Source organism: Solanum pennellii, chromosome 6, assembly GCF_001406875.1.
Source record: "Solanum pennellii chromosome 6, SPENNV200".
Taxonomy (NCBI): domain Eukaryota; kingdom Viridiplantae; phylum Streptophyta; class Magnoliopsida; order Solanales; family Solanaceae; genus Solanum; species Solanum pennellii.
The window spans coordinates 2,648,416-2,662,253 of NC_028642.1; the positions used below are offsets into that span (position 1 = coordinate 2,648,416).

At 33.8% G+C, this 13,838-nt stretch overlaps 1 protein-coding gene across 4 annotated transcripts in view; it reads left to right on the top strand.

Annotated features, from left to right (window-relative positions):
* The first annotated feature begins 5,941 nt into the window (after positions 1-5,941).
* The window catches only part of LOC107022022 (putative lysine-specific demethylase JMJ16), an 11,284-nt gene continuing 3,387 nt past the window's right edge, over positions 5,942-13,838 (top strand). For 2 of the 4 annotated variants that reach the window (XM_015222727.2, XM_027917822.1), the window contains exons 1-8: positions 5,942-6,125; positions 8,587-8,655; positions 8,775-9,089; positions 11,671-11,742; positions 11,894-11,971; positions 12,081-12,587; positions 12,689-12,913; positions 13,125-13,283. In XM_015222727.2, coding sequence (XP_015078213.1) covers positions 8,796-9,089; positions 11,671-11,742; positions 11,894-11,971; positions 12,081-12,587; positions 12,689-12,913; positions 13,125-13,283 — 1,335 coding nt within the window. In that variant the 5' untranslated portion in view covers positions 5,942-6,125; positions 8,587-8,655; positions 8,775-8,795. Of the gene's footprint in view, positions 6,126-8,586; positions 8,656-8,774; positions 9,090-11,670; positions 11,783-11,893; positions 11,972-12,080; positions 12,588-12,688; positions 12,914-13,124; positions 13,284-13,838 lie in introns of those variants that run through there. The other 2 variants (XM_015222729.2, XM_015222730.2) reach the window with 2 other exon arrangements.

Below are 13,838 nucleotides of genomic sequence, written 5' to 3' on the forward strand. Positions count from 1 at the left end.
CATTATTCTTATAAGATTGATGTGTATATATATATATATATAGATGAAAAAATAAGTACAAAATTAGTACATAACTCTCTGAGTTTTTATTGACTCCTTTCATATCCTATCAAAATTCAAGAATCTTCATCATCTGTATTTACTTAGAATAAAAATAATATCCTAATAATCTTGGTAGGGGTTTCATGAGATAAAGAAGTTGAATTTATATAAATAGAATAGAAGGAATATCAAAAGATATCTTAAAGTTTTCGTTTAAATATTTGGAAGTTATGAATATGAAAAGATGAGAGTTATGAATATTAAGAGTGTAAAAGTTAAATAAGTAATTAGAAAATAATAATAAATAAATGAAAGAATATGGAAAAAAATTAAAGTTAGCAAACCATGTAAAAAGAACAACTAAAGTTCTTATCATGTAATTAAGCATTAATGAATTTAAATTTGTGAAGCTAGAGTCATTCTTTAATAATAATCAAGAGGACATTATCAATGTGCGTCTCCATTTTATAGATTTGCACCCTTTAAATTATTAAATTTAGTTATTTATCATAAAGGATAATACTTTATCCACATCAATTATATTATTCATGAGAGGGGTTAAGGAAAAAGTTATAAGAAGAGAAAAAGAAAAGAAATTCAGGTAAAGAATTTTTTAAAAAAAATTATAATTATTATATACATATAGATTATAGATGATAAATATTGATAGATTAGATATTTAATTAGGAATTAATCTTAGGAAGTCTAAAAGTCATTAACATTAATTAAATTTATACAATCAAATATTTAAATATTTTATAACAATTTAATTTATAGTAAGGGTAAAAGCGTAATTCAACTNTAATTCGACTTTCAACATTTTTGTTCATGCTTTTAGTAATATATATATATATATATATATATATATATATATATTGACAGTTTGTTCATTCATAATACTAAAATTCATTGACTTTTGAATTGTACCTATCATCTTTTTTTGAGTTACCAACGTCAGGGGCAGATGTATATTGTCGAGACATGAATGATTTCGCTTTTAGATGAGATGGTCACATATATAATAACTTTAAGATCCACCCGAACCCAATGAGTCAATGACGATAGATTTTTCCTGTAATTACCTTTAAGATTGATGAGGTGAAAGTGAATTTTACTCATTTCTACTTAATAAATTCAGTTGAGACTTTTATCAAACACATCTTTTAACATTAGCGATTTCCACTACAAGACTTGGTTTTTAAGCAGCAAAAATGGTTACTTATAACAATAGAGAAGAACCTGTTATAATGCTGCTGCACTTAAATTATGCTCCATAATTTTCCTTTTTGATTTTTGTTAATCATGCTGACCGGATTAACTTGCACACATTTCAATCAATTTCACAAGATACCATCCACTTTCAATTTGCATGCACTTTGACTAATTTCATGCTTAACTCTATCCGCCAAAGACATGGATAGATAATACAAAAAAGACAAAATACATAAATATGTCGTTTTAACTTGGTTTCAAATAATATTTATGACCTTCAACTTTGGGCGTGCACAAATACACACTTAAACTTGTATAAAGTTTATCAAATAAACACACATGTCCTACATGATATACTACATGTCATTTTTTGTCCTACGTGGTGTCCTACATGTATTGTGTCATGTAGGACTCGTGTGTTTACTTGTTCTATTTTATATAAGTTTAAGTTCTACTTGTTCATATTCAAATTAAAGTTGGAGGACATAAACGTAAAATGAGGTCAAGTTAAAGGGTACATTTATGTTATATGCCAAAAAATCACCCTTTTCTTGCTGAACTGCAGAGCTCGCCGCTCGCGAAAGAGTATTAATTTCTTATTTTCCATGCTATGTATGATCAAATTTTGGACTATTTTGATAAAATAAAAGGTAAAAAAAGGCTCAATATGTTGAATATTTTTGGGTGTGGAGACGACGGGGCACTATCGATTTCTCACAACTTGAATTTTATTATATCAAAGTAAGAACCCGATTCGGTCTTACAATCTTTACAACACTTGTTGTTTGCTTCAGCAACACTCTTTACCTGAGCACTCACTCTTGGTTGCTCTCTTACTTTTATTACTTTGTTTCTTGCTAGCTTGCCTACAACTCAAATGGACCACCTCTATTCATAGGAGGTGATAGAACAATCTAGCTAAACATATTTTTCTACTATATCCTAGAATATTCCTTTAATTACTTAATTCTAGAATTGCCCTATCTAGAAGACTAGTCTCTCTAGAATACACATTTAGAGATCTTCCTTCAATTCTCCATAACTCCTAAATATTCTAGATTTTTCTTGACTTGTCTTGAGTACATAATTAAGTTGGTGATGAATCTTAAAAAAATATGTTATCGAATTTTGAGAAAAAGTTTATTTATGTAGCTTGACTCATTTATGTCATTGTCGTTTGAGAAAAGACATATTCATGTTATTATTTTTTAGGCATATTACACGAATATGCCCTTTAACTTGATCTCCTTTCACATTTATGCCCTCTAACTTTGAATGTGCACAAGTACACACTTAAACTTGTATGAAATTGGACAAATAGACACAAACGTCCTACTGACATCCTACATGAAAATTTGTGTCCTATGTGGTGTCTTACATGTATTATGACAAGTAGGACTCGTGTGTCTATTTATTCAACTTTATACTAATTTAACTGTCTATTTGTGCACACTCAAAATTGGAGGACATAAATACAAAATGAGACTAAGTTAAATATGGTATATTTATGTATTATACCTATTTTTTAATTCCAATTATGCAAAATCATTTTTTAAACCTGACCAATTATTATTCGACCACATCATCAATTTTAAAACGTGAATAATCTAACATATTGTCTTTGCCAATTTATCTTCCCTAATTGGGATGACACACCCAATTTTTATATTCTATTAAGTACTAAGGTGATTTCTAATTAACATGAACATCATATATAAAACTATAAATATAGAAACATGTGAAATAAGATGATTATATGGTTACTAACATAATAAGATATGATTTGTAAAAAAAATTTATAGACATCAATACAGTAAGGTTATTTGCTTTCAATTTCTCTTACCACTTAACAATGAAATCAATTAATTAGCTATAAAGAGGCATATTTATCTAATTTCTAAACAAAAATGGAATTGAGCATATTTTTGTACTCATTTTATTATTTAGACCAAAAGTGACCATACTACCAAACTTAAGGGACTAAATATTATATTTAAAGGGTACAAAATGGATACTTTCCCTATACATAAGTGATAATTTTGGCTTAAAAAAGAACTCTGATTATTTCAGTTGAGATTTTGGTAAGCAGAATTTGATCCAAAAAAGAAAAATACTTCATTATGATTTCTTCATTTTAAAGACAAGTTTGAGTTTGAAATTCTCATCGTGTTTGTCACCTACTATGCTTGAACTTCACCTCATAAGTTAAGTTCTATTTGTGTTTGTCGAACAATAATTGAATCAATGACATCTTTTGCCTCACATGCCACATCTAAAACACGTGGCCAGAGATCCTTGTACCATTCTTGCTCAATATTAACGAAAAAAATCTTATCCATTCGAGGTCTTGTTTCACCAGCCCCAACTTCTTCCTTTATCAAAGCAATCGAATAAGCATTGGAATCCAACAAATCATCTAAGTGTCTCTGTAGCAGATGCATGAAGAGAGGTCCATCACTCACGGGGAAGCAACATTGAGATGAATCTGGGGCTTTCAGATAAACATGTTTGAGATCTTCCTTGAGGAGTTCAATATTTTCCAGCAACTTTAGGGTTGCACAATTTGTTTGGTTGTTACCATCTTTATTCCTCTTCGAAGTCGCGAACAAGAGTTGATACCTCCTTGATAAGTGCTCCAACAAGTGCCAAAAGATTAAATAATTTGTCATGATGAATAAAATCCTTGGGCATATCAGAAAGAATAATTAATAGGAACTCAATCATGACATGAATGTTTCGAGCCCTAAAAGTACTAGGGGTAATAACAGTTACCATGTGCTCTTGCAAGTGAATTAGAGCAGAAAATAATACCTGCCAGAATAACACATATCAAATTTTTAAGGCCACATGATATCTACAATTCAATACTTTACTCTCTATCAAATACTAACATACCAATGAGTTGCTTGCTTCTTCTTTCTATTGTCGTTTTCCCATGATTGTAATTTTCCTTTCAAGTTCTCAAGACCTGATGCATAAAAAGTACATACAAACTTTATCATGTAAGAAGTCACCCTCCTTCTCACCTAGTAAGAATTCACACTTACCGGATGTTTAATACCAAACTAATACAACTTATCATGGATAGGTAATGATTTAATAAGGTGAATATAAACATTAACTAATCATAATTAAGTGATAATGTTGTCACTGACGGAGTCAGAATTTTTGCCAAGAGTGTTCATACTTTAGGAAAAAACAGAATAATGAATAAAAAAATTGTCACACTTGGGCTCGAACTTGAAGCTAGAGGTATTCTTGCACAGCCTTAACTGCTGGGCTGTCAACCTTTATTATGTCAAGGTTGTTCAACAATTAGTATATATCTAAAAAAAAATCGATATTTAGTATATATATTCGGAAAAAAATTCCAATAAAGGTTGTTCATCTAACCAACCTTGTCAAGCCATAGCTCCGCCCTGAATGTTGTGCATCTATTGTTTTGTTGTAAATCGATGGTGTGAGTACGTATTTAACCCTCTCTCTTTCTCCTGCATTTTGTTTCTGTTTGTAGATTTCATTTTCCTTACATCATTTTCACTTTTCCATAATTTTACTTCAATAGAGATGAGAGTAGCAAATTATTAGATGAGTTAGACTAACCTTTTTACTTGATGATGAAACTATATATCCTCTGCTTGTTTTGTTATTAGATTTATAGTGCTCAAAATTCTTGAAGTAAACAGAATTCGGTGAAAGAGAGTGAGCGCACTCTGTCTACGTTCTTGTTCTTCAGGATATAACAATTCAATAACGTCGTACAACTTAAGAAACTTCGAATTAATTTAAAAGTCCAAAGCTTCACAAAAAAAGAACATTTATCTTCAACATATAATTACTCTCTTTTATATAGTGAATATAGTCGAAGATTTTAGAGTATTTTTCTTTGTCTCGACTCTATTTTTCACTATATTAATCTCAATATAAACAATATAGTACTCCTCGTCTTTTTCACTCCACATTTTCTTTTTTTTATCTCTTGTTATCAAAATAAAGTAAGACCGTCACTATTCAATGGTGATACTTCCTTGCAATAAATAAAAAGATTATAGGATAGTAAATGAAGTAAATAAATAGTCCAAAAGTTACATAATTCTTCTCTACTATATTAAACTTTGTTGTTTGAAATAAAGTCAAACCTTAAAAATTTATGGATGCAAAATTCTAAAATTTTAAAATTACAGAGTTATTAATAATTATTATATATTCAATAAATTTCTTACTACAAATTCTATTAGAAATGTTATTGTGTTTTTGGATTGGTTCATGCAACCTAACTAATCCTAGTAGGGAAAAGAACATGAAATATAAATAAAATTTTTAAATATAATAATAAGTGCAATTGGATAATTTGAAACTTTTAACTTTATTTTCATCAAGTTTAATCTAATAAATAACATTTTTTTACTTTTTTAACCACGAAGATTTATATACTCAAAAATTCAAAATTGCTGATTTTCAAGATTATCAACATAATTTCTTGCATTAAAAATGATTAAATTGTAATTTTTTTTCTTTTGATTTTTCATACCCATATTGAATTATTTTTTTTGGATAATAGTGTTTGAATCCATTTTGTTATTTGGACCAAAAGTGATCCACAGTAGCAAATGAGGGGTCAAAATAGACATTCTCCAATAAATATGTGACAATTTTGCCTTAAAAAACTCAGATTATTTCAGTCGAATTATGAGGAAGAAGAATATTGAAAAGAAAAAAAATCCTCCATGGTTAATTCCTTAAAGTTAGTCTTCAAGTACGAGGTTTATGAGTTTTCTTCCCTGTGCAAACCCTTCTCTCCATTTTCAAATCAAGTTCTGCTGATACCCTTTTGACCCTGCAACTCCAGAATTACTATCACCTTTTTCTAGGTAAACGTACTGCAAATTTTGATGCAAGATTCGATTTTTTAGTTGTGTATTTCTGTTTATTCTTTGTTATTTTGCTGAACTATGAAATGGGGTTGTGCTAGTTTGGGTGGATTTAATGCTCATGTCATTCTTTTTTGGGGATTTAGTAACAAAGTATGAAATGGACCTGAATAGTGCAAAATGGATTCACAACTTTTATGGTTCAATTTCTTAGTGTTTCGTTGTATTTTCGTTCTCTTACTGTTTCATACATGTTTTATTTACTAATTCAAGTTTTGGTTCAAGCTTGGTGTTTTGGACATGGACAATAGCTGTCGTATGTGTGTGTTTCTGTTTGTTCTATGGTGTTGTGGTGAAATATGTAATTGGTTTGTGCTAGTTTTTGATTGTGATACTTCTAAGAACTGAGAAAGTTGGGTTGATTTGATGCCCACATCTTTTTTTTTTGTTGGAAATTTAGTATCAAGTAATGAAAATGCACCCTAATAGATCAAAATGGATACCCAAGATTCATATAGCCGAATTTTTGTGATTACTATCAGCTTTTGCGGTCCAATTCATAGTTGCTTCATATATGTATTGCTTACAGTTGCAAATTTTGGGTTCGAGCTTCAATTTTTTTGGTCATAAATGTGTGTATTTGTATTTTTGATTTGTGCTGAAATGACATGAGTTTGTGCTAGTTTGTGACATCTAGGAACTGATTAAGTTGGGAGATTTGACGCCCGCATCATTCTATTTGGGAATTTAGTAACAAATAATGAAATGGACCCTAATTGAGCAAAACGGATACACAACTACATCACCTTTAATGGTCCAATTTCTACGTGCTTCATCGTATTTTCATTCTCATACTGCTTCATACTTATTTTATTTACTGTTTCAATCTTCGATTTTTTTTCACTTGGACAGTAAATGTCTCATCTGTGCATCTATATTTGTAATTCGTCTTGCTGCTGAAATATGAAATTGGTTTGTGCTTGTCTGTTATGCTTCTAAGAACTGATTAACTTGAGTGGAATGTGGATTTAGAGCCCACATTATTTTTTGGGGAATTTAGTATCAAGGAATGAAGATGTACCCGAATAGATCAAAATGGACACCCAGGATTCCTATAGCTGACTTCTAATTAGAATCTTACGAAACTGCAATGGTAAAACCACCACCACCTTTTGTTTAATTTCTAGGTACTTAAGTGTATTTCATTTTCTCGATGCTTCATATATGTCTCACTTATAATTGCAAGTTTGGTTCATTCTTCGATTTTTTATATGGACAATAGATGTGTCATTTGTGTGTAGATATTTGTCATGGTGCTGAATTATGAAATGGGTTTGTTCTAGTTTGTGATACTTCCAAGAGCTGATCAAGTTTGTTGATTAAATGCCAAAGAACGTCATTCTTTTTGGAAATCTAGTATCTAAGAAAGAAATGGATCCAAATAGAGCTAAATGGATATATCGGATTATAGAATTGACTCTAATAGATTGAAGTTGATACATAGTTGGTTGGTTGTTTTATTTTCAGAAAAAAAGGTAAGTAGTATCTAGAAGGGAAGTGAAGGTATTTTTGAAGGAGAGAATGGCGGAGAGGTCTGAATTTGGTAGGAGATGCAGGACTTGTATTAACAGCAAGTGCATTTGCTGTTCCATCCTAAAAATTCTATCTTTTTGTATCCCGTTTGGCGAACTTGCTAGGAGAATTTAATTTGAGTGACCATGCTAAGACGTTTTACGAAGAGAGTATCCAATCAATCACAGTTTGCAGTTCTGCATTTGCTCTTGGATATGAATTTGAGTGATTTGGCTTCTATTTTGTTACTTCCCCAAACCTGCTGACTGTTTGGGGCAAAAGTGGGATTAGGAAACCAGCAAGAAGTCTGTGGGTTACAGTGCCGACTTGTATCTGTTGGGTTCTGTGGACGGAAGTAAATGCCATGTTTTGTAGGGAAAGCTGTCTCTGTACAAATGTCTTTAGCTTATGGCTTTTTGGTGCAACTTTACAGGATGTAAAGGATGGAAACAGTATGTTCGATATTATCAATTCTCTGCGGGAATATATTTTTCTGTATAGATTGGCCCTCTTTTTGTTGTTGCATGGGGATATCTGATTTGTGCCTATAGAGAACCTTCTCAGCGCTTTGTTGTTTATCTCAATATACTTACCAGTTCAAAAAAGAAGAAGATTGGATTAGTTTCTTTCTGATGTGTATCCCTTTTTACCCTTACTTTTGGTGTTCTCATATTAACAAGATTCATGTCTGCAATTTTAATAAGGAATTTTATGAAGAATTTGTTTAAAATTCATCCGCATCTATTTTTATTGACCTCAAAATACCAGGCACGACCAAATTCATTTTTTATTACTTTAGTCTTTTGTATCTGTATACAGATTACTTTATCTTTGACTATATGTCATATTGGCTAGTATTTACCCTTTAATCTGTGTTCTCTTGTTGCAGGTCAGTTCTGAATTTCTCACAGACGATGTCTGATTGTACTTGACAGAAATATAAAGGTGAAGTTAAGAGGTACAACTTACATGGACATTGATGAAGCATGCCTGTATTTGGTTATTTTCTTCCTTAGAAGGCAAAGTAGGTCCATGTCACATTTCATGTCCACTAATACTTAACCTTTTTTGTTCCAGTGCTATTTTGTCTTGGTGTTGATGGGGGCCAAGCGCATCAGATTACAGGGTGAATGTGACGACAGGAAAAGATTTTCAGTTCCACCCGGTTTTGAATCACTAACGTCTTTCACACTACAGAAGGTAGAAAATAATGAGGAAGCCTGTAACTCTGTGGCTGTTGGGAATGAGTCTGAGCAAGGTCCTGTCCAGGTTGCTTCTACAGCAACAATTGTTAGCACAGGAAAGCTTAAGAGTTCTGTTAGGCGTAGGCCTTGGATACTTGATGATCATGTTGATCACATGGAAGAGAATTTTGAATGTGAATCTGATAAGGTCAGTAAGAGTTTCATAAAATTTTCTCATAAATCCTTTTTTTTAATTACATACGTAGTATCAACATATTAATGATGGATTTCAATTAAATTGATTAAACTATAAGTTTTGATTTTGTCTCACCTTCAATATGTACACTGCTGTAAAAGAATTCCCCTTGTGGTGTTTATTGAGAAGGCAGGAAAAGAAGAGTGAAGTCCATAGCTGATGCTTCTGGTTGGACCGTATGAGATAAACATATCTGGTGAGAGATGCATATAGGGATAATATTTTTGGGCTTTACCGAGGATTATTCCTGTTGACCATATGCATCCTTGTGTTCTTGGAACAAGATGAACACTGTTAACGGACAAAAACACTGGGCGATTTCTTCTCATCTGTCCTTGCCTTAGTGGACAGAGTTACCAAGTACCTGCACTGGCAGGAAGTGGCAAATATCCTGTGGAATTAGTCGAGGTGCGTACAAATTGGTCCAGACACCATAGTCATCAAAAAGAAACCTGTGTCAAGTGTGTTATCAAAGGTGAAAAGCGCAAAAAAGCTCTAAAGTCCGTGAGGGCTTTAAGCGCAAATAAAGCGTGGGCTTTAATGAAAGAAGGCGCAAAGGGAGAAAAGAGTACAAATATATATGTTTAGTCCAAAATTAATAATTATAAACATGAATGTCAAATATATGACCAAAGAAATTGAATTTTTTTTAATGATAAAGTAAAATATCTATTATTTAGTGTCACTTCTTCATGCGAAGCTCATTGGCAAGGAAACATTTGCCTTAGAACCTTGATGACGACACTGAAGCGCACATAAAGCGAGGCGAAGCGCTCAACACATTTTGAGCCTCGCTTAAGGGCTTAAGCTCGCCTTTGATAACACTGGTGTCAACTGTCAGGTGATTAGAAGTAGGAAGAAATGGAGTATTTCTTCAAGATATTTCATATTTATGGCCAAGTGGTATAGCAAGATGAGGACAGAATGGTATGTTAAGGCCCTGGTGCAAAATATGATTGCTTTGCAGTGCAATCTTGCTATAGGTATCTGAAAATATGTTTGTAAGTCAGAACCAGAAAAGTGGTTTCCTTTGCATAGTATGCTGTGTGAGACACTATTTAGAGAGGAAGGGTTTGTATAAACCTGAATTACTGTTGTATGCGCTAGAAAGAAGGGGATGTCCCTAATCTTATGTTTCTTCATTATCGCAATGGAGCCGAGTTGGACTCTTGTCATGTTCAATATGTCATGGGTATTACCTTGAGCTAGGGTTCTCAAGCTCAGGACAGGAGATAGTTTCACTGTCATTATCAACATGAGCCAACGTCAGCAGAAAGGAGGAGAAGACGGAAGGCTGTATTCAAAATCTATGTCAGAATTGGCCGGTGCAAAGATAATCATTGATGCTGGGAGTTTGGATAACATTGCGTCCACGAAGATGGCAAATCAGTTGGGGCTATATATGCCTTTGCAACATGGAAGTTAAGCTAAATAAGGAAAGAAAAGGAGGATATCTAAAGGGGTGGATAGTTTTTTGGGAACTCTACAACTGAGCATTTGTACCTACTAACCCTTGCATCATCTTCATGCACATTTATGAATTTTCTTTTTGATTTATCGAGAGAAAAGTTGTATCTACTGATAAGGTTTTATTCTCTGTTTGTCCCGCACTATACAGGGGACGGGCCAAATGGTGAATTCTTTTGCTCCTTCACTTGTCAATAAGGGACTAGTATATGTGGACAGTAGTTAATATGGAAGTATATATATATGGACCTAACCTTAAATCTGAATCGTAGTGTCCCTGGATGTTCAGCCCTGGTCGCCCATACTATCCACCTACGTTCCTCAAAAGCTTGTACTATTAAGTTAGCTCTTCTCTGGTTATGAAATGAGAGGTACTAACTACTCCTAAATCCTAATAATACGTGCTTGTTAAGAAAATGTACTTTGAGCCTAACTCTACCTCGAAAAGAAGTTCATTAGATAGGGAATTGTCCAAGAGAGCAAGATCATATAACAAGACAACATCCCTTTCCCTCAACATACGTGGGACTCCAACAATCCCATGTGTTCCTAACCATGGCCATTTGGAGCATGGATGACATAATATTATGCCCAAACAAATCAACAAGAGGATGTATGGCTTTGATACCATGTTAAGAAAATGAACTTCGAACCTAAGTCAAACATAAAATGGTAGCCCATTAGGTGAGGGTTGTCCAAAACAATATAAGGGGACAATAATCAATTCCCTCAATCAATATGGGACACTGTAACTGTGTTGATGGGCTTTATTAAGACATAAATCTTGGAATGTGTGCTCTGAGTATTGGTCAAGGATGATTTTCTTTCCTGTTTCTCTACAGGTATACTTTTTTTCATTTGATTGTCTCATACATTACTTGTAAGCTAAGGGCAGCCCATTGATCTACTGAGACTGAGGCCTCTCGGTTGCATCTTCTCTTGTAGAGGCTGGTCAAAGAATGTGGCAGCATATACTGTTTCTCTGTGTAATTGTTGGCTTGTGGCACTGCTAGTTAGAATAATGGTTTGGTCATTTGATTATCTCTGGGTTGAATTTATTTTTCAGGGTTCGTCTTCACGCGCTTATCTTCCCAGAGGAGTGATCCGTGGATGTTCCAGTTGTCACAACTGCCAGAAGGTTCATTCTTCCTTAATATTGTATAATGTTTGGTTTCAAGGCAAGGATTAAATGTTCTCTATCCAGAAGTTAATTGCGATCATCTGTCTTGTTATTTATTTTTTTTAGTTTACATTGAGCTTATGATGTTTGTGGTATGCATTTTCAAAAGGTTATTGCAAGAAGTCGTCCGGAATCGGCACGGATCCCTTCACTTGATGAAGCTCCTGTACTCCATCCTACTGAAGAGGTATTCCTTAACACTCCCATCTTTCTTTCAGCCTGGTATATGCCCTCTATTGGATCATGAACAGGTACCCTGCCACATTCTGCTTTCATGAAGTTAAATCTTATGCTAGGAATTTAAAGATACTCTCAAGTATGTTGCAAGCATCCTTCCACATGTCAAGCAATATGGAGTATGCCGTATTGTTCCTCCCTCTTCCTGGAGACCACCTTGCCGCATTGAAGAAGAGGACACGAGGTGTGGAGTCGACACTCGTATCCAGCGCATTAGTGACCTCCAGAGTCTGTTTTTAAAGATGAGACTTGAGGGAGCCCATAAGAAGACTAATAATAGACGGCAGAAAATCCCAAGTATGAAGCCAGAGTTTGGACACAGCGTGGAACGTAAAGAATTTGGTTGTTGTAATGAACACTTTGAATTTGAAAGTGGGCCAAAGTTTAAGTTGAAGTCTTTCAAGAATTACGCTGATCATTTCAAGAGGCAGTACTTTGTCAAGGAAGATCAGATCACAGCTTCAAACTTTAATTCAGATGCAATGCAGATGCTGTCAGAACCATCTATTCCTGATATTGAAGGGGAATACTGGAGAATTATTGAGAATCCAACTGAAGAAATTGAGGTTTCTTCTGGAATTGCAATTTTCTTTTCTAGGGATCTGCCAAACTTTTTTTTTCTTTCCATCATTTTTTCTTACTTTTCGTTTTCAATTTGGTTTATTAGGTGCTCCATGGGAATACTACGGAAACTAGTGCAAGCCAAAGTGGTTTTCCATTTAAAACCAATCCACGGGATGTAACTGCATGTCCAGAATATGTGGAATCAGGTTGGAACTTGAACAATACCCCTAAGCTTCAAGATTCTCTTCTCCGTTTTGAGAGTTGTAACAGTTCCTCTATTTTGCTTCCCCGGCTCTCCTTTGGAATGTGTTTTTCGTCTAGTCACTGGGTAAGATTTACATTTTTTCATGAAGCAAGGACTTTTGTTCTTTTATTCAAATTATTCTTGGGCATATTCTCGTTTGTCTTTGTTTTTTTGGGGTGAGGCAGTATCTCTTGGGAGGAGAAAGTACTAATGAGCATAAATTCAATTATTAGCATCTCCTTTTTGATTGATTGATTGATTGGCTATACTTTCTTCCTTTTCCATCTTCCATTAGAGAATTGAAGAGCACCACTTATATTTGCTATCCTACATACATTTTGGCGCTCCAAGAATATTTTATGGGGTTCCCGGGAGTCATCGTTGCAAGTTTGAGGAAGCTGTCAAGAAGCATCTCCCACCGTTGTCAGCACATCCTTGTTTGCTTCACAACCTTGTGAGTTTCAAATCTGTGAAGTTATTTTTCGTTATTTTGATTAGGAAATGCCTGCTACTGGAAAGAAAGGGATGAATGTTTAGCTGGTTCCTTTTTTCAGTTTACTAATAAAATAAACTCTCCTATTTGTATATCCATGAAATATTACATTTACTTATGGGAATCCAAATAATCTCTGGATTAATCAAAAGATCCTTTCAGTTGGCTAGAATAAGTTACTAGAATGAAACTGAGGACCTCCAAAAAGCGAATGAGGAATTATTTGATTTCCCTTATAAAAAATGAGGAAGCATTTGGTGCGATGATGGAATAATATGAATCACACAGAGGCGATCTCAAACATAAGAATACAATATTTTTCAAGAGACAGAAGGCCTAAGAGAGATGGGGAACTTCTCTCCTATAAATCTTCTTTGCACGAGCTTCTGTAAGCCCCGAAACAGACTCCAATTACATGTGTGAAGCATCGTGCTCTTGGTAATTTGTATTGCAAGCGTATATAAATGTTTTTTGTGGTTTAAAGGCGTGTGTTTGGGGGGGTGGGGGTTGTGGGAG